Source organism: Chiloscyllium plagiosum, chromosome 23, assembly GCF_004010195.1.
Source record: "Chiloscyllium plagiosum isolate BGI_BamShark_2017 chromosome 23, ASM401019v2, whole genome shotgun sequence".
In the NCBI taxonomy this organism is placed as follows: Eukaryota; Metazoa; Chordata; class Chondrichthyes; order Orectolobiformes; family Hemiscylliidae; genus Chiloscyllium; species Chiloscyllium plagiosum.
Window position 1 is genome coordinate 30,080,388 of NC_057732.1, and position 25,000 is coordinate 30,105,387.

Consider the following 25,000-nt stretch of genomic DNA (forward strand, 5'->3'; position numbering starts at 1 on the left):
GGTGAGTGCGTGGAATGCACTGCCAGTGGTAGTAGTAGAGTCAGATATTAGGGACATTTAAGCAACTGCTGGACAAGCACATGGACGGCAGTAAATTGATGGCTGTGTAGGTGAGGTTGATCTGAGATTAAGATAAATGCTTGGCACAACATAGTGGGCTGAAGGGCTTGTACTGTTCTATGTTCTATCCCTAATAACATTTAGTTAACTTTTTCAACTGAAATCTGCTTTGAAAATATTCAAAGACCCCGCTTCCACTGCTTTCTGAAGCAGAGATTTCCAAAGTTGAATAACCCTCCGAATGAAAATATCCTCCTCATCTTAGTCCTAAAAGGGCAAACCTTAATTTTAAAATAATGCCCCTTCATCGTGGACACAGAAAAGGAAACCTTCCTTTCCAAGTCCATCTTGTCAAGACCATTCAGGATTAGTTTTCCCCCTCTATATCTGGAAGTGATATCACACATAATCAAACAGCTTTTCTCACCACCAAGTCACTTACGGCAATTTTCACCTCTTAACACCAGCATCAAATCACCCCTATTTCCAATTGTTCATTTTACATTTAGAGCCCATTAAGGACAATGCAATAATACCAATTATTCAGGATCTTATACATTTCAATCAAATCACTCCAAACTTATCTAAACTTAGTGGAAATAAGCGAAGCATCTTCATAAAACAATCCACACTTTCTGGGTGTCAATCTAGTAAACCTACCCTGAGCCACCTCCAATATATTACATCTTTCCCTAAATAAGGAAAGCAAAATGGCACATGGGATTCAAGATGTGGTCTTACAAATGTTCTGTATAACTGAAGCATTGTCTTCACTTTCATGTTCAATTACTTTCATTGGATAGCATCTCATTAATTTTCTTGATTACATGATGTGCTTGAATATTATTGTCTGTGATTCATGCACCAAAACACCTAATCCCTCGAGACCTCTGATTTCCACAGTTGTTCCCAATTTAAGTAATACTCTGCTTTTTCATCCTTCTTGCTATTTTCTCACAGTATACTCCATCTGCCAGATTCTTGCCAACTCATTCAACGTTTCTATATCCTTTTGCAAACTCCTTACATCCTCTTCACAACTTTCCTATCTTTGTCAGGTTGGCAAAATTAGCTACCATGCCTTTTCATCCCTCAGTTAAGTTATTGATGCCAATTGTAAAAGATTGATGGTCTAGCCGATGCCACTGGGGATCTAGTCATCGTATTCTGCCAAAGGTTCACTCGTGTATCATCTGTTTTCTGCCAGCCAGCCAAACATCCATCTGTGTTAATGCATCATACTCTAGACCATGAAATTTCATTTTCTGTAACAACCTTTGATTTCACAACTTATCAAAAGCCTCTGGAAATTTAAGTGTAATATGTGTTCCAGCTCTCTTTTATCCACAGCACACGTTACTTTAAAGTCATCTAATAATTGGTTAAATATGATTGCCTCTGAGCACCAGTGGCCTTGGGCTTTTCTTCCTTGATCAACTATAGAACTATTGCAAGAAGGTGCTCACCACCTTGGACTCCCAAATGTTCACAAAATCAGTATCAATGTCAGTAGAGGGAGTGTAGGAAGCTGCTTTGCCAATGCTTCCTCTGAGACCTTGATTCTGTCTTCCTCAGAGGTTGAGCATGTGGATTCTGCCAGACTAAGCCACTTCTCCCCTTGGATCATGGATATCCCACTGAAATAATGACAAGTGAGATTGGTGCTGCCAATGTTTAGTCACAGTGTGTAAGAAAGAACACAAATTGGGATGAAGCAGTTTAGCTATGAAGAGAGGCTGGATAAATTCAGGTTGTTTTCTTTAGAGTACAACCTTGAGAAGGTATCTGATTAAGGTATATAAAATTATGAGGGGCATGGACCGGGTGGATAGAAAGCATGTGTTCCCCTTAGTTGAAAAGTTAATAATAAAGGGGCGTAATTATTGCAGGAGGTCTAAAGGTGGTGCAGTGTCCCAGGTGGATGAGCAGGCAGTGCAGAGGCCACACAAGCTTAATGGTGAGGGGGCGGGGGTGTGGAAACAGGGGTTGGGGACAAACGAGAATGAGTGAGGAATGATATTGCATGTGAAGTGAGAATGGTAGAGCATGAACTTTGGTTGGAGATGAGTGTAGTAGCAGAGATGGAATGAGTGTGAGGTAGCAGAGAGAATAGTGTAATATTTATCCTAGTGGAGCAGAGAAAGTAATTGACCATCTTATAGCACTGCTGATTGTAGCTCCAGACCACAGAGATTGCACTTTGGAATCTTTGGAGTAGCCTGACAGAGATTTTTTGGAATGGCCTTCTCTGCCCTCCCAGGTCCATGTTGGAGAATCACAGTGCCATTTTCTCCTTCTCCAACATCTTCTGGATGAATATTTGTCACTGAACAAGGCAGCTTTCAAATTCAGGTGGTTGTCTGGGTGCAGTTAATTATTGCACCAAAGATGTTTCAGCAGTTATCTGACGAGTGATGAGTTCTTTCAGGAATGGTGTGCAGTAAGATGGGCTAGAATAGGTTGAATGAGATGCCATAGGAGCATGGTAGGTAGTTGATGAGGTGAGTTTGATAAAAAACGGTGATAAACCTTAAAAGGCCTTGTGACAAGAAACCCTCCAAAACACTCATGAACCAGAACCTACTTCACCCAGAACAGCCTTCTGGCCTTGTATTCGTCTGTCTAATTTTACATATTATATGCCAATTTACATGCTGTTTAGGTAATAATCGAGAGATTATATATTTGAATTTCTACTTTTTAATTTAGTGCCTAACTCCTTGTACCTACAACGTAGAACCCCCTTCCTGATTTTATCAACGTTGTTGGTAAAGCTCTTTATGATAATTGTAAGTTCACCTCCCGCTGCATGGTTCTTCTCCAACCCTGTGCAGTTGTCCCAAATCCTGTCATAGCTATCTGGATTCTTGTTCTTTGCTGCAAATGATTTCAATTCTATTCTATTCTAAGTGCTGCCACCTGATATAAAGAATCCAGGTAGCTTTCATCCTCCGTGATGCATTACAGTGTCTGTAGTTCAGCCTCCAATTTGTAACCAAAGCTGCTTGAACTTCAAACACTTACTGCAAACATGTTTGCCATGAATTTCAATGTATCCAGAAGGTCCGATATACTGCAGCCTTGACACATCACCTCTCCTGTCATCCTGAATGAGCTTTCATTCATTATTTTTTGACATTATTCACTTAGTTAAATTGATTTTTATATATTTTATTCAATTTAACACTAATCTGTATAGTATGTTAAATTGAAGAATAAGACTTTAACTATTTAATCGCTCAACAAATAGCCAGTTCTTTTCCTTCCGAAAGGGCTAGAAAGGTAGAAAAGCAAGGACATCTGTCATCTTTACCTCATAATGCCCTACTTGTGTCTCTAGATCCATAACAATGAGATTGACTCTTAACTACGTGTTGAAATTGCCCTAGCACGTCACTCAGTTCAAGGGCAATTAGGATGGGCAACAAATGCTGGTCTTGCCAATGATGCCTACATCCCATGTAAGAGAAAAGAAAAATCCTCCTTCCTCACTCTTTAGTGAACCCTCTGTTCACGAAACCTCAGATGTGCACTCAACAGTCTTAACTGCACCTTTTGCAATTCAGAGGCTTAATAAATTTCAGCATAAAGCATCTCATTAAACTGTACATGATAGGTTTACACTATAGTGCTACTGTGGGCTATTTAATGCAATAATAATTCTGCCATACTACTAGATACATACAGTCTAACTTTATTCATGAAAATTATGATAATAAAAATACAGCATAAAGTGTCTTCTAGCCAGGACACATATTGGAAGATGCTGTTATGAGTATGGCTTCTTTCCACAATTCCCTCCACTTCCACTGCACTCTTCAGAAAAGTTGATCCAGCAACAAACTGGGGATTTCCATGTGCCAGCAGTTCTTATTTTTCGAGAGGTTGCTGGTTTATGAAGTGTTCTTGAAGAACCCTTTGTAAATTGCTACAGTGCATCTTGTACAGACTGCAGTCAAGTTGGGCCACTAGTTGACAGAGTGGATTTTAAAGGTAGTGCAATGCCTGCCAATAGTAATGTGAGTCAAGCTCTTTCAATACAGTTACAACACTGGTGTTATGGACCAGACCAGCCCCCCTCTAAATATTTTAAGAAGGTAGCCTAGGACTTCATATCTATCTTTAAAAAAGAAAATGTTAAGTGTGAGTTCCAGATGTGATGCAACTTGTCAAACTACACAATGTTAAGCAAAACACAATTTATTTAAACTTTTAATTAAAATATAAAGAAAAGAAGAATTTAGAATAACTTAACTATTAGAAAACTTTACTGAATAATAGATACATTACCTACAAAAATTAACTGTTCCAACATAGTAACATCCCATAAATACAGCTCTTGGCAAAAAGGCAAATTCAGACACAGAATTTACATGCAATTCTCCAATCCAGGAGGAAAATGCATTAAGAGAAATTCCAGAGAAAGTAGCAGCTTGGAATCATTCATTGAAGCTTCCACCTGTTCTGAGACCCCAAACAGCTTCTGACTGCTAAAACTAAAATAATCTAAAATGAAACTAGGCAGCTGGTCTATGAGAGCTGGCCACACCCATTCAGGCTGTTAAAAAAATTCAAGGCCTCCTAAGCTGTTTACTTAAGCCATCCTCAGTAGCCAGTTCAATGCCTCTACCTCTACAACCTCTCTTCAAAAAAAAACCTCAGGACAAAATAACCTTTTAAAGTGTCAGTATTGTCACACTGGCATCTGCCTGACAATGTCAAAACTGGCGCAGATATGTGCAGAACACAAAAAGCAGGAGAAATCCAACCCAGCCAATTACCACTCATCAGTCTATGTTCAAACATCAATAAAGTGACAGAAGGGGTTAGCTGCTGAGCAATAACCTGTTCCGTGAGACTCAGTCTGGGTTCCGCCAGGGCTACTCAGCTCCTGACTTCATTATAGTCTTGGCTTAAATATGAATAAAAGAGCTGAATTCTAGAGATGAGATGAGAGTCACAGCCCCTGACATTAAGTCTGCATTCAACCAAACGTAACATCGAGGAGCTCTGGCAAAACTGGAGGCAAGCTCTCTGTTGGTTGGAGTTATATCTGACACTCGGGAAGATGGTTGTGGTTACTGGAAGTCATATCTGCAGGAGTTCCTCAAGGTAGTGTCCTAGGTCCAACCATCTTTAGTTGCTTCATGAATGGCCTTCCCTACATCATAAAGTCAGAAGTGGGGAGGTTTGCTGATAATTCCACCATGTTCAGCATTATTTACGACTTCTCAGATACTGAAACAGTCCATATTTAAATGCAAGATCTGGACAATATCCAGGCTTAAGCTGATGTGATGCAAACAACATTCATGCCAAACAATTGTTTGGTGATGACCATTTATAATAAGAGACAATCTAACCATTCAATTGTGTAACCAACACTGTATCCTCCACTATCAACATCTTTGGGGTTAGCATTGATCAGAAACTCAACTGGACTCAGCATATAAACACACATATAGCTAGAAGGTCAAGTCACAGGCTCAGAATACTGCAACAAGTAACTCAATTCTTAACACCCCACAACCTACCCTCTTGCAAAACACAAGGGAGAAGTGTGATGGAACCCTCCCCATTTGCCAGAAGGGTGCAGCTTCAACAACAGTCAACAAGCTTGACACCATCCAGCCTACTTGTTTGACACCACCACATCCACAGGCATCCATTACCTCTACCAGTGATGCTCAATAGTAGCAGTCTGTACTATCTACAAGATGCACTGCAGAATTTCACCAAAGATCCTTAGACAGCACTTTCCAAACCTACAATCACTTCCATCTCAAACAACAAAGACAGTAGAACACTACCACCTGCAAGTTCCCCTCCAAGCCACTCACCATTTTCACTTGGAAATATGTGACCATTCCTTCATTGTCACTGAGTCAAAATCCTAAAAGTCTCTCTATAAAGTTATTGTAAATCAACATACAGCACGTGGACTGCAGCAGTTCAAGAACTCAGCTCACCCCCACTTTCTCAAGGACAAATAGGGAAGGGTAATGAATGCTGGCCAGCGAGCGACACCCACAGCTCCCAAGCAAATTAAAAAAAGGATTTTTATGACAATTGATGATGTTACATGGTGACCATTAGACAAGCATTTTTAAAATAAAATTCCACATTTTCACTGAATTCAAACTTCACCATATGCCATGGTGCATTTCAAAACCTTCAAAATATTAACCTTTGAGTTTAGACCCAGTCCAATCACATTATTAATACTCCACCAACTCCTTGCTTCACCACCAATAAACAGTGATAGCAGCCTGTACAACTTCAAGGTGCACTACAACAATGCATCCATGCTCTTTATATAGCATCTTCCAACCCATGGAGAAGGATAGGATAGACAGATGTGAAAACCACTGCCTGCAAGTTTCCCTCAATTCACAAACCATCTTAACTTGGAACTAAATCCCCACTCCTATACAGTTGCTGGGTCAACCTCCTGGAATTCATTTCTTAACTGCAATGCAAGTGTCCCTATGCCCCAATGACTGCAGTAGTTCTAGAAGCCAACTTATCACCACCATTTCCAGGACAATTAAAGATGAGCAAAAAAAAGGCTGGCTTGTCCAGTGATGCCCACATCCCATGAACTAAAATCATGTATTCCAACAATTGGTATCCTGAAAATGCTTTCAGTATGTAGAATTAGAAAGTTCTATTTATCTTTGTTTATCTAGATCCAATGAAAATATTGCATTCTGGACTTAACCAGGAAACAGGTTATTTTGGACCTGGTATTGAGGCAGGATTCATTATTGATCGATTGGTATAGGATTCTATAGGTAAGAGTGATTGAAAAATGATAGAATTTCACATTCAGTTTGAGGGTGAGAGATCTGGACCTGAAACTATTCAAACTTAAACGATGATAAAGACAATGCACAAAGACAGAATTGGCAAAAGTTGAATGATAAAAGATGACAGAGAAACTGTAGCATATATGCGTGGCGACATTTCATAACTCTCAAAGTGGTATCAAATTAAAATACTGCCAATACTGCCAAAATTAGTGTTAGCCCAAAAGATTGTGATAACCTTAGAAACTGGCAAAGGATGTTTCCAAAACTTATGAGGATCCCAGATGTTAAAAACTTCAGACAATCTTGAAACACACTAATAGAAATAAATATCTTATCAACACTAAGACGTTAATTTTGGAAGAGGTGCAGTTCAATGGATGAAAAATAGCCCATTCTGCAGCACAATCAAAATATAAATCTAAGAAAACATTCTGAGAGATCACTAATCTGGTCCATCATCTACAGAACCTGGCACCAAGTTATATAAATATTTCTTCATGTCAGGCAAAATAAATATTAAACCCGATGATTCTCATGAACTTTACATATAACTGATGGAAGTGTTTCTTGTTAAAACTGTACTTTCCTTAAAACATTCCCCAAAATTCCCTACAGTTCCCTACAGATTTATAAATATATATATCTATCTTACCCCTTCTCAAATCGATAACAGCAACAAATTGTAAATTTCTTGATTCAGCATTCACTGTTGAACTGTCAAAATCTTATCCTTGCCACCAAAGCTTCAATACTGTTTGGCCAAATATTTGTAGTTCTCCACAAACTTTAACCTGCAGGCAATACTAACTCAATTGATTGGATATGGGTCGGAATTTAAATTGAGGGCAATTTATGTATGTATTCAAAAGACAAATGTGGGAACATAAGTATGGACAAATATAACACCATACAAAAATAAAAATATTTAGTTTTTAATAGGGAAGCATACAGTCCTAAAACATTGCTTCTTCATGTTCTAGCAGTTCGTCAAACACTAAGTGACCTTCATTTGACATCCTTAACTTAATTGATCGGAATTGAAAATGCACAAGGGAATCTATCTGGAATTCTTCCTGAAAAGTCAACAGTTCAAACTTTTCATTATCTATTTAACTCCTTCCGTACTTATACTGATTCTGTTATTTTAAGATTTTGCTATTTTAATTAAAGTATTTAGGATGTTCCTACATAAATTGCATTTCTAGATAACAGCGGTACCAAGGATAATAAAATCTCATTCTAATTTTGGTTACATTAACTTTTAATAGTGAAATTCAATTAGAATACTTAGCTTGCCAGTGTGCCATAATATACAACATAATTAAAAATGTTATGTACTTTCAGCTTTTATTTTGGAAAAAAAACACACTATGTTTCCATTGCTTATTTTGGTTTACCTCTCATTAACAGAAAACAAATTAATTAATATAACTGAGAATTGCAGCAAACCAAGTCAAAACAAAAAAAAGATACACTGAAAAATAGTTACTATTCATATTTTGTTTATGCTCTATATTTGAATATGTAAATAGAATAAGCATTCAACCAATATTCATAATATATGGTTTGATCCAACTGGTGCTTAGATGAGAGATTTAAGAATGCCTAATTTACTCATAGATCCCCGTACTGTTTATTCATTGACTCTCTTTGTCTCAACAGTCTCCCTTTATTTGCAAAAGTCTTACTGATATTAGAAGCCACAACTGCCAGACAGAGCCCTAATCATCAATCAACTTTCCTGATACACTGTTTTAAATCATGAGAATTGGTGCAATAAATTGTCATGTGATGAAATAGTCACAAAAAAATTCCTGAATATCAGACATTCATTCCAGCTAAATTCATTCATTAAATACCATCTAAATATTAATAGAAAAATGCTTTACTCTTTGCAAAATGGGAACTTTGAGTGCCAAAATAAACAGGGCTAAGCCATCCCACAGCAAACAGATCACACCTAAGTGCATTACAGCTTTGACCCAAACATAGGCAAAAGTTGAACTTGACGGGTGAAGTGCCATCAAGTCGGCACTTGTTCAAGTTTTGGATCAAAGAGCCCCTAGCACAATTGGAGTCAATAGGAATCAGAGGGAAACCTCTCTGTTGATTGAAGTCATGCCTAGAATAAAGGCGTGGGGCGGGGTTGTGGTGGTAGTGGGGGAGGGGGGGGGGGTGGTAGTTGTGATTGTGGGCGGTCAATCACCCCAGCTCCAAAACATCACTGCAGTAATGCCTTAAGGTAGTGTCCTAAGCTCAGATATTCAGCTGCTTCAATGCTTCAGCCTTCTTTCCATCACAAGGTCAGAGGTGGAAATGTTTGCATAAGATTGTACAATGTTCAGCAGCATTCATGATACCTCTGATTTAAAACCAATTTATGTTTGCATGCAAGATGAGCTGGATAACATCCAGATTTGAGCTGATGTGCCAAATAACACTTCTGCCACACAGGTCACAGGAATTGATCATCTCCAGAAAGAGAGAATCTTTGTGTTCAGTAGTAGTGCCATTGCTGAATCCCCAACCATGAGCATCCTAAGGGTTACCATTTACCAGAAACTGAACTGGACTAGCAATATAAATACAGTGGGCAGCACGGTGGCTCAGTGGTTAGCACTGCTGCCTCACAGCACCAGGGTGCTGGGTTCAATTCCAGCTTCGGGCGACGGTCTGTGTGGAGTTTGCACATTCTCCCGTGTCTGTATGGGTTTCCTCCCACAGTCCAAAGATGTGCAGGTCAGGTGAATTGCCCATAGTGCCAAGTGCATTAGTCTGGGTGGGTTACTCTTCAGAGGGTCGGTGTGGACTGGTTGGACCAAAGGCCCTGTTTCCACACTATAAGGAATCTAAAAAAAAAGAGGTCAGAAGATAGGAATTCTGTGCAAGCAACTTATCTCCCCAATGTTTGTCCACAGTCTAAAAGACACAATTGAGGTGTGACGGAATACTTCCCACATGTCTGGATGACTGCAGCTCCAATAACACTCAAGAACCTTGATACAACCAGGAAAAAAACAGTTCACTTGATTTGCACCCCCATCCATCACCATCAAAGTTACTCCCTCCACTGCCAACACACAGTGGCAGCCATGTGTATGACCTATAAGAAACAGAACAATGCAAAAGGCTCCTTCTACAGCACATTCCAAACCCATGACCATTATCACCCGCGAGAATAAGAGCAGCAGATGATGAGAACACTATTACCTGCACGTTCCCCTCCAAGCCATTCACCATGCTAACTTGGAAGAAGGGAGTGCCATTCATTTACTGTCAAAAATCCTGGCACTCCCTTCTGAAGGTTGAGGAAGAATTCTCGATTTCAAGGAGAGCAGCATTTTAAGAAGGCAGCTCCTCACCTTCTCCAGGGCAATTATGGGTAGGCAATAAAGGCTGGCTTAGCCGGAAACACCCACATCCCATGAATGAATAAAAAGAAAGCATTAATTCCATCAACTGATACTCTGGGAGCCTTTCCAATGTGGAGAACTGGAAAGGTTTTTTTTCTGGGTCCATTGGAACTTTGAAAATTATGTAGTTCTCTAGAGGTTCAGTATTGTTTTTTGCAGAAATAGCAATAATTTAAGTTAACATAGGTATAGCCGTCAATACGAATCTTCAAAACAAAGCACTTTAATGGATTTACTGGATTTTACAATATTTAATGGTTCCAAAAACTGTGTGAAGATTTGTTCAACTTTGAAGAAATGCCTGAGCATTAAAAAAAAAACTCATGTGAGCTGCAATGGAAAGAGGAAATGCATAGCAGGCATATATTGTCTTGAATTCTTTATTTTGTTCTTTTTTTCTTTGTTGTTTATATTTCTTCATTTCTTCTCATTTTATTCTTGTAACTGTGACCATATTTCAAAGTACTTTATTATCTATAAAGTGCTTGGGTTGTCTTGGTCATAAAAAACATTCAAGTACAAGCCTTTCCGGGGACACTTTTTAGTATGATATCTATAAAATGTTTCCTTGTATTCTTTCCCAATTAACTACTTTACATTTGTCATGATTATCTAAGTAGAAGATTTAAGTATTTTCTAAAGAAGGTTACTCTACTTGTAAAAACAAAGCCAGAATCGTGCAAAGTGGCTCTCAGAAGTTACATGAATATCCTCCTAAATTCACTACAGCCAAATAAAATGATAGACTAGTATGTTATCTTAGTATCGCTCAGAAAAGAAGACATTTAGAAAGGGATTAAACTGAAGCGATTGATGAACTTTAGTAAGGCCTTCGACTAGGTCCCACACAGTAGACTGGTTAGTAAATTTAGATCACGTGATCCAGGGAGAATTAGTCAACTGAATACAAAATTGGCTTGATAGTACAGGACAGATGGTGGCGGTAGAGGGTTGTTATTGCGCATTCTGTGGCCTGGAATAAATGGTGTTTCATACTTAGGTTGCATGCGTCCGGTTGGAGCTCCTTTTTAGTTTTTGAATGGGATACTGTTGAAATTTTGGTTATATTTCAGTCCCATGCTCCTGATCTCCGGGCATCTGGTGTGGGGAGTGTCAGATAAGTCTAGGAGTTTTCTTGTGGCTTCGTTCCTGGGCCTAGCCAAGCTGGTTGAGGAGGGACTCATTGGTCCTGAACTGCCTGCCTACCCTTCTTTTGTGGTTGTGTCCACACTCGGGTGTCTCTGGAGCAGAAGCACATGGTGCTCAGTGGTATAGTGGAGGCACTTCGTTACCATGAGCTCTGCAGGAATTGGAGGGCATCATCAGTTTCAGTAATGATATCATGATTTAATAGTATAAGTTCCCATTCTACTTTTATAGTTGTGTTTATTCCCAGTTTTGTGCCCAGAAAAGAGCTTGTTTTATTTTTTTTTTGTATTGATTTTGGACCCCTTTGGAGAGCCATGAGGGCGTTTTATTTAAACTCCATACAATCCCTGTCCCATGTGTGCTTGAAAGGGTCAGTGTGAGGGAAGCTTTATTTTTAGTTAAAATTAGTTCATTCTCTGGATTTCAAAACCCTTGATATCCCTATCCCAGGAGCATACAATGGGGACAGAGCAGAGGGGATTTGTTTTTTTATTAAAAGTTTCCTTTGCTTTTGAACAAGCCGGGGAAAAAAATCTTTTACAATTGGATGCCCTGTTGTCCCTCACCCAAGAGTGGCTGGTGGGCATGCAATTAGGGGGAGGTCATTATTTATCTATTGATCCTTATTTTTTCAAGAACTGAAGGTTTTTATTTTTGTTTTGAGAGTTGAGGAAACTTTACTCTGTTTTTTACCGATGCTGTCCTCACCCCAGGAGTGTTTGATGAAGGCAGTGTTGGAAGGGTCTTCACAAGTTTTTTTGTTTCTATCCTTTGCTTAAAAGAGTAGTGGGTTGTTGTTAGGACTGGAGGCCTGTGACCAGCAATATGCCGCAAGCATACCAGTTCTGAGTCCGTTGTTGTTTGTGATTTATGTCAATGATTTGAATGAGAACACAGGAGATATGGTTAGTAAGTTTTTGAATGACACCAAAATTGGAGGAATTGTGGACAGTGAAGGTTATGTAAGAGAACAAAAAGTGTTGACTCTGCAGGCTGCTACGAACAATGATCTGTTTTCAGGTTGGCAGTTGTTTAAAGGCGGGCAGTGGAGGTGTGGGGAAGGTCTCGGTGAGGTGCTCATCCTCATTGATAATGTGCTGCAGGCCGTGAAGAACATGATGTAGTTTTTCAGCTCCTGGGAAGTACTGGACAACAAAGGGTACCCTGTCGGTTGCAGCACGTGTCTGCCTCCTGAAGAGGTCATTATGGTTCCTTGCTGTGGCACGTCGGAACTGGCGGTCAATGAGTTGAGCATCGTAACCAGTTTTTATGAGGGTATCCCCGAGTACTTCCAGGTGCCCGTCACGTTTCTCCTCATCTGAACAGATCCAGTGTATGTGTAGGGCTTGTCCAGAGGGGATGGCTGTTTTAAAATGTTTTGGGTGGAAGCTGGAGAAGTGTAGCATTGTGAGGTTATCTGTGGGTTTGCGGTAGAGTGAGGTGCTGAGGTGCCCATCCTTGATGGAGATGCAGGTGTCCAAGAATGAGACAGATAGTAGAGAGTAGTCCATGGTGCATTTGATTGTGGGATGATCCAGGTGCTCCAGTTTTCTCCCACAGTCCAAAGACGTGCAGGTTAGGTGGATTAGCCATGAGAAATGCAGGGTTACAGGAATAGGGTGAGGGGGTGGGTCTGGGTGGGATGCTCTTTAGAGGGTCAGTATGGACACAATGGGTCAAATGGTCTGCTTCCACATGGTGGAATTCTATGATTATGCTTCCAGAGGAAAAGGTATAGGCCAGTACAATTGCAACATTTAAAAGGCAGCTGGATGGGTATATGAACAGGATGGGTTTGGATGGCTAGGGGGGCCAGATGCTGGCAGGTGGGACTAGATTGGGATACCTGGTCCGCATGGACAAGTTTCCACACTGTAAGTAATCTAATCTAATCTCGATGACTCTAATTCTGATCACCATTCTACAGGAAGGATATTGTTAAAGTAGAAAGGGTGCAAAAAAAAAAGAGGAGGTTTGAGCTATAGGGATAGGCCTGAATAGGCTGGGGCTCTTTTCCTTGTAGTGTTGAAGGCTGAGGGGTAACATTATGAGATTTATAAAATGATGAAGGGTATGGATAAGGTGAATAGCCAAGTTCTTTTTCCAAGGGTACAGAAGTACAAAACTAGATGGACGAGTTGGACCGAAGGGTCTGTTTCCAATACTAAATGACTCTTGGACAATACAATGGGTCCTTCTAAACTTCAGAGAATTTCCAGCTTCTGAGAAAATGGTAGGTTGGATGGACTCCACAGGAAATCCAGCATAATTGACTGTGAAACAATGATGCATCAAAGCTAACACAGAAGCCAATTTGGTAGGTGTGATATGACACCATTTTGGTCAAACTCTGAGAAGAGCCTAGAATTCTCAGCTAAACGAAGTACAAAGAGAAGGATTTTCAAAAATAAATTGCAGTTCTGTGGAAAGAATCTAAGGAATCAGTAAGAGCCATAATCTCAGACTTAGTGAGGAACAAGGAACATCATTCACTCTCTTGCTCAAAGCTTGCATCATCTACCAAGTCCATCTACGTAAACTAAGCTTCAACTACACAACTACAAAGGCCTTTGCAGCTGCTAAATGTTCAAATCTTCAGCTACTTCTCTATTGGAAAAAGAACCTTCAAGTGGGTAACATGTTGAAACCGCCTGTAGTGATAACAGATTGACCCTACTTTCATTTCGAGAAGCATCTTTTATCCATACGTACTTTTACTCTTTGTATCTGACTTTTTAATCTCATAAAGATCTATTTTATTTAGCAACCTCCACCAATAGTTGTGTAATGAAAAACACCTTGATCTTGACACTAAAGATATACATCTTAAAAGAAACTGGAACTTCTAAAAAAGAAAGAGTAAGCTAAATAGCCTTTATAAATTTGCTGTTCACTGACCACTCTGGAGACATGTCTGGTGAATTCATGGTGTATGTTCATTATTTACTGTAAGAACATTTGAGGGCCATCTCTCTTTTTGTGGACTCTCTGTAACAAGCATTTCTTGTAGTTGAAAAAGCTGGTAGTTACCTGTCCACATTATTTAGGAGGGTCTCAATTATATTTTCAATCTTTTACATGATTTTAACTTGGTGCTTCCACAAAATTGTGCAATGATTCAAAACACCACTATTCACTAAATACTCATTGCAAGCAATTTCACTTATCAACTTTTCAAGAACAATGTATCATAATTTCTGAAATAAGCTATTAAAGTAGCTGGGATGAAAATATTTAAGGAATCAATTTTCTAAACTAATAACCTTACTCTCATTCAAATCTGTTACTATGATAGACTTTACAAATATCTTACTGTACTACAAAAAAAAGAATAAGCATAGGAAACTAGGATATGATCCATTTTCTGCAGGGTAGCAGTGCTACTTCATTTTTAATTAGGTTTTTATAGAATCATAGAATTCCTACAGTATGAAAGCAGGCCATTTGGCCCAGTGATTTCATATTCCCCCTGAACAGCATCCCATCCGGGATCAACCCGCACCCTCCTCTCCAACCTCTAACCCTGCATTTCACACTGCCAATCCACATAACCTGCACATCTTTGAACAGTGGGAGGAAACAAGAGCACCTGGAGGAAATCCGTACAGAAACAAGGAGAATGTGCAAACTCTACACAGACAGTTGCCCTAGGGTGGAATTAAATATGGGTCCTGGGCACGATGAGGCAGCAGTGCTAAACACCATGCAAAATTATTTCTGAATAACATATATATTTAAAAGAAATCATCATTTGGCTTTACCCTTGATTGCAATCAAAATGACTATGCAGTAACTCAAATCTATGTAATCCAGGCCATTTAATTTTTTTGACATATTTCCTTCTCAATCAGAACATGATTGGCTTGCTACCTCCTGCAAATGTAGAACATGGATCCAGTCACTGATAAAACATTGCCAAAAAAAATGAAAAGGACCCATCAAAATTGAAAATACTCAATATGTTGACCAAACATACAGGTCTTTCATAGTAAGGCCAAATAACCAGTTTTACACAACAAATGAGGGTTTTTTTTGGCACATTAATAGCAGAATTCAAACATTAAATTAGTTTGTAGATCCAAAATGGATTACACTGTACATTCATTTTAATAAGATGCAAACCTATTAAGTCAAAAATTGTAGATCACTTCAAAATAAATTAGAACTATTTCTATATATAGTCTGTACAAATATGCCAAAGCTGTGGCAGTATTGTGTTTTACAGTTTTATAGAATCATACAAAACTGCATGTTTGAGCAAACTCCTTGACACAACTATTCAATTAAATCTTCTCCCATTCCCTAAAACCCTTTTTAAATGAAAGTTTCAACTAAAAATCCAAATTGGTATTGAAACTGCTTCTACAGATTTTAAATTACAATTAGGCTGCACTAAATAGAAACACTCCAACTTCTTTGCCAATTATCCTAAATGTGTATTTAAATTTCTGGTCAGAAACTCTCCTGTCGGTTTCAAGAGTTTCTCCCTATCTACTTAAAGACTTGTCACAAAGCAGTTTCTCAACCTCGTCCCCTCTATGGAAAACATTTGCAGCATTTCCAGGTAACTGAAGGTCACATTCCTTACTCTAAGTAATTTAAACCGAGATAATAACACACTAGCACAAAAATCCCTGGAAAACACAGCGCGTACAGAATACTAACACAGCGTTTCCCCTTTACGTACTGATCTAGCGGTCTGCAGCGTAGATGCAGCGGCAAATTCTGCGTGGTTTTATTACGTGACCAACAGCAAGAATAAAGGGGAAGCCGCAGATAAAAACAAATTGTGTAATTTTAATAAGACATCATTGACGATTCATACATTAGAGACTGGGGGAAGCAATTGAATAGCTGATTTGACTCAGAGAAGTAATCCAAACAAACCGGCAAGCCTCGCATTAACGTTTCAGCATCCAAAGTCGCGCGAGGCCACCCCATCTTTCCAGTACCTTCGGCCGGGGCCGTTTAACGGTTTCTCCGACAGGCTGCGCGTGCGCTTCTGGGTTGTCGGCGACGATTGGAGAGAAGCTGCAGCGCGAGCGTGAATGAAGTTGGTGCAACTTGGGAGCAGATTCAGTTGTGTGTGGATGCGATTGAATGTCTGTGAAGACTGATAAATCTGGGGATAAACACCACATACATATACACACAGACAGGGCTGGCCTTGTGCCCATATTTGTTCTTTTTTCCCCCTCCCTCTAGAAATTTTGTAAGAGATGGGGGAGGATCTCCTTGTCATTCCCAGCCGGTGTCAGCTGTTTACCCCATGAAGAGATTGAAATGCGTGTTTGCGGAGTACGACGGCGGAGGGGGGAAAATATATTATCGTCTTATGTATTTGTGACGTGTGCGTTTTAAAAGAAAACTGCAAATTGATAAGGCCTCCTTCTCACTCTTCGCTTCTGCCATCATCGTCATTTTACAGGGCTCCGTGGAAATGTCAAGGAAAGTTGCGTATTTCGCTGTCACCTCCAAGGCTCCGGGCTGTTCTGACAACTCTATCAGGCTTCGAATCTAGTTTTGCACCCTCCCCTATTGTCACACGATTTCCTCTTTGAAGTGTTGACTCTGCAGGCTGCTTACAGGAACGATGTCCAAGGTATTAAAAAAGAAAAGTCATTGGACGAGTAAAGTCCATGAAACTGTGATATGTAGAGATAAGGACGGGGAACTGAATGTGGAGATCAAAGGTGGCGCAGAGAATGGTCTGTTTTCGTATCTGGGAGAAATGAAACACAACAAAATTAACTACCAGGATGGAAAACTGCATACTGATGAGTTATTATTGGAAGTCAATGACACAGCAGTGTCAGGGCTCACTATTAGAGATGTACTGGCTGTGATCAAGCATTGTAAGGACCCAATTCGTTTGAAGTGTGTCAAACAAGGTACAGTAATCTTCCAGTAATGTTAACTGCCAGTTTGTATTAGAAAACTATGTATTTGACACTCGTAATATGTAAATAGCAGTTTTTGTCAGGTCTGACATATTGGAAATTGCATTCCCTTGAATCTGATAAAACGCAATAATTGAAATAATCAAAAGTGTGCAAATATAAAGTTAAAGTCTGTGGTCCCATCAGGTACAGTTAAGTATCCTAATTTGGAGGATTTGTCTTAGTATTCTTTTATGTCTAAAGAAATGTAATTAGAATGTTGAGAAGTTAATACAAAATATTTTCTTCCTCCTCTCAAATTAACAAGCCTATTAACTATTTTAAAATTGCCACAACTTTGCAGTACAAAACAATATACAGGTACAATAGCATTGCAGACAAGAAGTCTTAGATGATGCTAGTATTATAAGGGTGAATGATGAGAACACTTTTGAAGTAAATCAAACTGTGTAATGAACTGAAATATTTGAGGTTGCAAAACTAAAATCTTGATTTATTTTATGCACAAACGCCACGAGATGAATACTTGTTCTAATGATTAGCGATTATTTTCTTAATATCCATGAAACATTATTTATTTTAGCATGAGTTCAAAGACATTATTTTCTTCGTATAACATTAGAAAGAAAACAATGTTAATTTCTATGGGATAATTGTAACCATTGGATACTAGATATAGTCATATTAATTAATTGGTTGATCAGGAATTCTAAGAAATGGATAATGGTAAATTAACATCAAGACTTGTATTCATAACATTATACTGTATATTGAAATGACTGCCTATCTTGTATAAAATTGTGTGGATGGCAATGTTGTACAAAGTTGACAATAGGTCTAAGATTATTAATTCTAAATAAGACATTTTCTATTTACTGAATTCCCTCCTCCAAATGTTCAGCTGGATCCACTCATTTATATAAATAGCAAAGTAGGTTATATTTCTAAGATTTGAATGTTTGATCAGAACAATGACCTGTTCAATATTGCAATATATGTATTCAGGCAACCTGCGCAAAGAAAAATTGTATTAATAAAAGCTACTTAAACTTAATTTTGAGAAATTACAGGAATGTGAATATTTGTATTGAGGATACAAAGAAAAAAACAAACTATAGAAGTACTAGAATCTGTGTTCTTTTGGGGTGAGCAGGAGGTGATTGAAAAAAAATCAACAACATAAATGTGAGAAGTATTGGAGAGATAAGAGGACTGAGGGGGAAAAAGAAGCAATGAATCAGGACCACTTGCACAGTACCACATTGTAGTTTTATACATTTCTAAATAGCAGGTTGTATTTGACTAGTGTTTGAGAATTATTTGCATGAAAATTTAAGAAAATTTAAAGGAAATACAGTGAATGTGATTATATGGATTTTAAGGTTTTTGACAAGATACAATACAGTTTGTAACAATAATGAATTGAAAGAAATTTAACCACATACATGAGAAAGGTTGGTCGGACTGCCGGAGACAAAAGGTACAGATAAAGTTAAGTTTCTCAAGCACACCATTTGTGAGTGATATTTCACAGAGGTCTTTATTGAAACTATTGTTGTATATGTAAGCAAGCAGGACTTAGGATGTGAAGGAACAGTAATGCAAATTTATTGATGACACGATACAGGATACACCAAACTACACGACCCACTATCACTAATTTGTATACATACAGACAAAGAAGGTCACCACTTTGACTGGGATGATGCACACATCCTAGGACACGCGAAACAAAGACACACACAAGAATTCTTAGAGACATGGCATTCTAACCAGAACACCATCAATAAACGCATTGATTTAGATCCTATCTACCTTCCCTTGAAAAAAGAACTGGAAATGACATCACCCCCCTTAAGAAACCAAGGCCTATAAATAGAGAGGCGGGTCATACCACCAGCCCTTCACCGGAGACTTTCACTGATAATGTTACCTAGTATGCTGACAAAAAGGTCTGAAAACAAACCCTCAAACTCAACGAGATAACTTACATATTTATGATACAGGAAAATATTGAAAATTGTAAAGATTTTGAAAAACTGCTGGAAAACTTAGGCAAGGAAATTTGGAGCTAAATTCATGTGCCACCAAGGTAGGGAAATACAAAGCCCCATTCATTTTCTAAATAAGGGTAGAGAATGGGAGCGGATCACAGAATACTTTGAATTTAAATGAAGCATAGAACTTAGATGATTGAAGATGAAACTGAAGTTGAGAAGGATATTAAAAAGCCAGATAGAATCGTTGATCTTAAATAGAAAGTGAGCTAGTGACTCTGTTAGGATAAGTAATTAGAAGAAAAAAGTACTTGCATTCAAAACTGAATGACCTATATGTATTGCATAGCATTCTTAACCTAGAATTCTCTGTACTAGAAAAAGAAATGAACTCTATTAGTTATTGACTTACTGGAATTTTAAGATAATAGTTTTGCTGTCAATTACAAATGTATTTGAGTACACAAATGGAGTAGGTAGCTGGGAGAAATGCTCTTGTCTAGCTTTTATTTCATGAAGTGAGCAGTTTTTACTTTGAAGTCAGCACCATGTTTGTTTACAATTATATTCATATGAGCGTAAGCTTTGTCAGTAATTATGAAAACTTTTATGGTCTTGGAATGTTGATCATTACTGCTTTGTTTTTATGTTATGTGTCACCTGATAGGAAAACAGAATCAGTTTGGCTTTTGATAATCTTATTTTTTTTGTACATCCAGCCTTTAGTTCTTTCTTCAGAGAAAACTTTACACCTATTCTTCTTTGCATAACAGGCTTCTCTTGTTCTATACTACCTCTACCTCTGTTGGTTATACAATTCCTGTAATCATCTCCATTTGAAACCTAAGATTGTATGTGTAACCAGAATCTTCAGTCCTTCCCCCATGGTGAGTGAGGTAGTGGTGAGGACCTCATGAGGTTATGAGGACGTCATGTGGCCAGTTAGTGCTACTGTAAGGGCCTTGTCCAGCCACTGTTGATTTTGAGGTAGCCTTGGGCAAGAATTTTGCCATAGTGGGAACAAGGAAACTTCAAGTTTGCAAAAAAGTAAAGTTGTTTGCGAGCTCCCAGGATGGGACTGGGGAATTGGGTGTCCCTTGATCAAAAGTATTCAGTGTCTGATTAAGGGACCTGGTGTCAGGAAGGAGTGCAAACACTCTTCATCCTTGCTGTCAACCTCCCTCAGTTTCCTTCATTTCACAATCATTAACCCCATTCAGGCTAGCACTAACCTATAGTTGGGATCCAGTGATAATCCTTGGCCTTGGGTGGTGTTGTACGGGCTGTTTCCACCATCTTCCTGGTGGTACTTAAGATAAAAGAGCTGGTCACAGGTCTTCCTGGAAAGAAGTTGCATAGGACTCAGCAATTAATGGCAAGATTTTGGTTTGTATCTCTGGCCTGCACTCTCTACTATATTCTCCTTTGCATATTCACAGTTCATAAAATATCCCATTGCTTTAAAGGAAGACCTTGGAATACAATATTACTTTTAAGTGCATGACAGTAATGTTCCAGGTTTATTTAGGAATATTTGTTTGTAACTAAAAATCTTGTCTTGCTGTGGTAGTTTTCTGAAAGGCATTTCCTTTTCTGTCACTGTCATATTTGGTGCTAAATGTTCATGTATGCATTCCGCCCAGCAGTGTTTTTTGTCATATTCAGTTGTACTACACGAGGTTAGAAAGTGTACACGGAAAAATGCAGCAGGAATTAGACTCAGAGGGAGTAATTGGTAAAAAGCCAAAGCTTAAGGCTCTTCATCTGAATGCACATAGTATTTGTAACAAGGTAAATGAGTTAGACAGAGGAGCAGAAATTAGGCCATTCAGCCCATTGAGTCTGCTCCATCATTCAAGCATTACTGATACGTTTCCCCTTGACAATCAAGAATCTATCAATCGCAGTCTTGATGGCACAAATAGAAATAAATAAATATGAATTGATAGCTATTACAGAGATGTGGTTACACGGTGACCAAGACTGGGAAATCAACATTCAAGGGCATCTGATGTACTAAAAGAATATGTAAAAAAAGAAAAGGAGGTGGGGTGCAGTGGTGAGAAGTGATATGGATGCAATAGATCATGATGTGGAATCAGTTTGTGTGGCAATCGTAGTCAAAAGGGAAAGAGGTCATGAGTGGGAATCGTTTATAAGCCACAAAGAATTGCCTCACTGTAGGACAAAGTATAAATCAGCAAATAATGGAGCTGTGTGAGAAAGATACTGCAAGCACTCCCATTTGCCACTGGAGATTTTAATCTGCATATTGACTGGATAAATCATTTGGGCTAGGCTAATATGGAAAATGAATTTCTAGAGTGCATCAAGGATTGCATCTTTGAGCAGTATACTGCAGAAACTACCTGCAAACAAGCTATTTTACATCTAATAATCTGTAATGAGATAGAATTAATAAGAGATTTCATAGTTAATGACCCTTTAGGGAGGAGCGATCACAACATAGTCTGAGGGAGAGCAACTCGGGTCTCAAAACAGTGACCTCAACTTAAATAAGGGCAATTGCAGAATTATGATGGAAGAGTTCTCTAAAGTGGGCTAAGAAAAAAAAGACTGAGGGGAATGTCAGTGGGCAAGCAATTGCAGTCATTTAAGCAGATATTACGTCATACTTAGTAAAAGTTTGTTCTAGTCAAAAAGAAGAGTCAATGAGAAGGATGAACCACTGATGGTTAACAAAGAGTCTAGGAGAGAATCTCATCAAAAACTGAGGGATATCAAGTGGCAAAAACTAGTGGTAGGCCAGGGAATTGGATCTTTTTTTAGAAACCACCGGAGGATGACTAAAAAACAAGTAAAGCAGGAGAAAATTGATTATGGAAGAACATTGGCAAGAGCAGCAAGAACTTCCACAGGTGAGTAAAAAGAGACTAGCTAATTTATGTGTTGGGATCCTTGGAGAATGCAACGATGGAATTGATAACAAGGAATTTAAGATAATTTAAACCAATATTTTACGTTGGATGTAATGGTTTAAGAACACTATAAATATCCCGAAGTTAAGAGAAAATGAATGTGCTAATGGGAGAACAGATTTTGTAACAATCCCTCACAGTGAGCAACGAAGTATTTGACTGATAATGGGATGAAAAGCAAACAAGTTGCCAGACCCTAATGACCTGCATCCAAGGATTTTGAAGGAAGTGGCTGCAGAGATAATGAAGGATAATATTCCAGAACTCACTGGAGTCCGTGGGAGTTCTAGTGAATTTGAAAACTGCCAATATTTAAGAAGGATGAAGATTCTCTTTCCCAACAATGAGGTTCTAATATAGACCAATTACCCTAACGTCTGTAGTTGGGAAAATGCCAAAATCCATTGTTAAGGAAGAAATAGCAGGACATTCAGAAAAGCTCACTGCAATGAAACAGAGCTAACATGGTTTTGTGAAAGGGAAATCATGTTTGACAAATTTGCTGGAGTTCTTTTAGGACAAATAAGCAGAGTTAATAAAGGGGAACTTGTAACTGTAGCTAATTTGAATTTTTAGAAGGCATTTGATAAGGTGCCACACAAAAAAGTGATTGTACAAGATAGAAACTCAAGTTTTGGAGATAATGTATTAGTGTGGATTGAGGATTGGTTAACATAAATAAAACAGAGTTTGGATTAATGCCTAATTTTCAGGTTGGTAAGACAAAACTTGTTTAGTACCTCAAAGTTTTCAATTATTTACTTGAAGGAGTGGGGGGACAAAATATAATGCAATTAAATTTGCTGATGATACAGAAATAAGTGGGGGGAAATATTCAAGTCATAGTCACACAGCATTGAAACGGGCCATTTGGTTTACCATGTCTATGCCAACCAACAAACGCCAAACTGCATTAATCCCATTTACCTGCACTTTATCCATAGCCTACGATGCCATAACATTTTAAGTACTCGTGCAGATGGCTCATAAATGTTTTGAGAATATTTGCTTCCACCACTGACTGGAGCAGCATGTTACTTATGTCCACCACCTTCCAAGTGAGAAACGAATTTCATCAGGTCTCCTTTCAGCCACTTACTCCTCAACTTAAACTTATGCCTCTAGTCTTAGACACATCTGCTATGGGAATAAGATTCTCATGATCTACTCTGACTAAGCCTCTCATATTTTTGTGTACCTCAATCAGAACCTTCCCACTTACCTTCCTCTGCTATAAAGAAAACAAATCTAGCCTGTCCAATCTCTCCTCCATAAACTAAGACTTTTCATTTCGTGCAACGTCCTGGTGAATCTCCTCTGCACTCTCTCTTGTCCAATCATGGTGTCCTGACAGGGTAGTAACTAGAACTGCGCACAGTATTCCATGTGTCATGAAATGAATGTTTTTATAAAGTTAGAACAAGACTTCCTTGCTCCTAAATTTTATTCTTCCTTGGCGAATGAAGGCAAGCATCCCGATGAGACCTTCACCACCTTATCAGTGCTGACACATTCAGGGATCTGTGGACTAGTATATCATTTCCCTTTGTTCCTCAATGCTCCCTAAGGACCTACCACTTATCGTGTAAGTCCTTCCCTTATTATCCCTCCCAAAATGCATCATCTCACACTTATCAGATTTAAATTGCTCTGCCGAATTTACTAACTGAACAAAATCAGACTGTAGCCTGAAACAACTTTCACACTATCACCAACACCACAAATTTTCATGTCTTACCTTTTAAACCAGCCTACCACATGGGACCTTGTTGAAGGCCTAACTGAAGTCCACGTAATCCACATATCTGCACTAACCTCATCAATATATTTAGTCATCTTTTCAAAAAGCTCAAATTAGTCAGACAGTGTCCCTTGAACAAAACTGTGCTGCTACTGTGATGAGGGTATAAGGAATCTGCAAAGGACTATAGGTGGATAGATTGAGTGAATGGGGAAAAATCTGGCAGTTGGAGTTTAATGTAGGAAAGTGGAAGGTCATGCACTTTGGGTAAAAGATCTAGAAGATCTAGAATGGAGAGAGATTCCAAAAAACGTGCAACACAAGGAATCTAGGTGTTCTTGTGCATGAAGCACAAGAGGTGTGTATACAACAAGTATTAAGATGCCAAGTGGAATTTTGGCCTTTATTGCTAGGGGGTTGCGGTTTCAGATGAGGGATGTCTTGTTAGGACTGTCTAGGGTGTTAGTAAGATTGCACCTGGAGAACAGTGTATAATTTTGGCTCCCTGTTTTGAAAAGGGTATACTGGCATTTAAGGGTTTTGGCCGGAAACATTGACTTTCGTACTCCTTGGATGCTGTCCAACCTGCTGTGCTCTTCTAACTTCACATCTATTGACCTTGATACTAGCATTTGAGGCTGTTCAAAAGAGATTCACAAGGTTTTCTCCTATGATGAAAAAGATTGACTTATCAAGAATGGCTAAACAAGGTACGCCTTTACTCATTAGAATTTAGAATGAGGGGTGACTGTATTGAAATATACAAAATTCTGGGGAGGCTTGACAAGGTAGTTGTTGAGTAGATGTGTCCACTGGTGGGGCAGTCTTGAACTAAGGGACAACGTTACAGAATAGCTGAAATGTGAAATAATTTCTTTTCCCAAAGGGTAGTGAATGGCTTGAATTCTGCACCCCCGAGAGTTATGGAGGCTATTTAAAGAGTGGGCAGGTAGATTTTTGAAATGTCAGGGGTTGTTTGCTATGCTGAA

General features: G+C 38.8%; 1 protein-coding gene across 13 annotated transcripts in view; it reads left to right on the forward strand.

The window, feature by feature from the left end:
* The first annotated feature begins 16,187 nt into the window (after positions 1-16,187).
* Positions 16,188-25,000, forward strand: part of magi2a (membrane associated guanylate kinase, WW and PDZ domain containing 2a) — a 682,885-nt gene continuing 674,072 nt past the window's right edge. For 11 of the 13 annotated variants that reach the window (XM_043713778.1, XM_043713782.1, XM_043713780.1 and 8 more), the window contains exon 1: positions 16,494-17,325. In XM_043713778.1, the coding sequence (XP_043569713.1) occupies positions 17,028-17,325 (298 nt within the window). In that variant the 5' untranslated portion in view covers positions 16,494-17,027. The other 2 variants (XM_043713779.1, XM_043713785.1) reach the window with 2 other exon arrangements.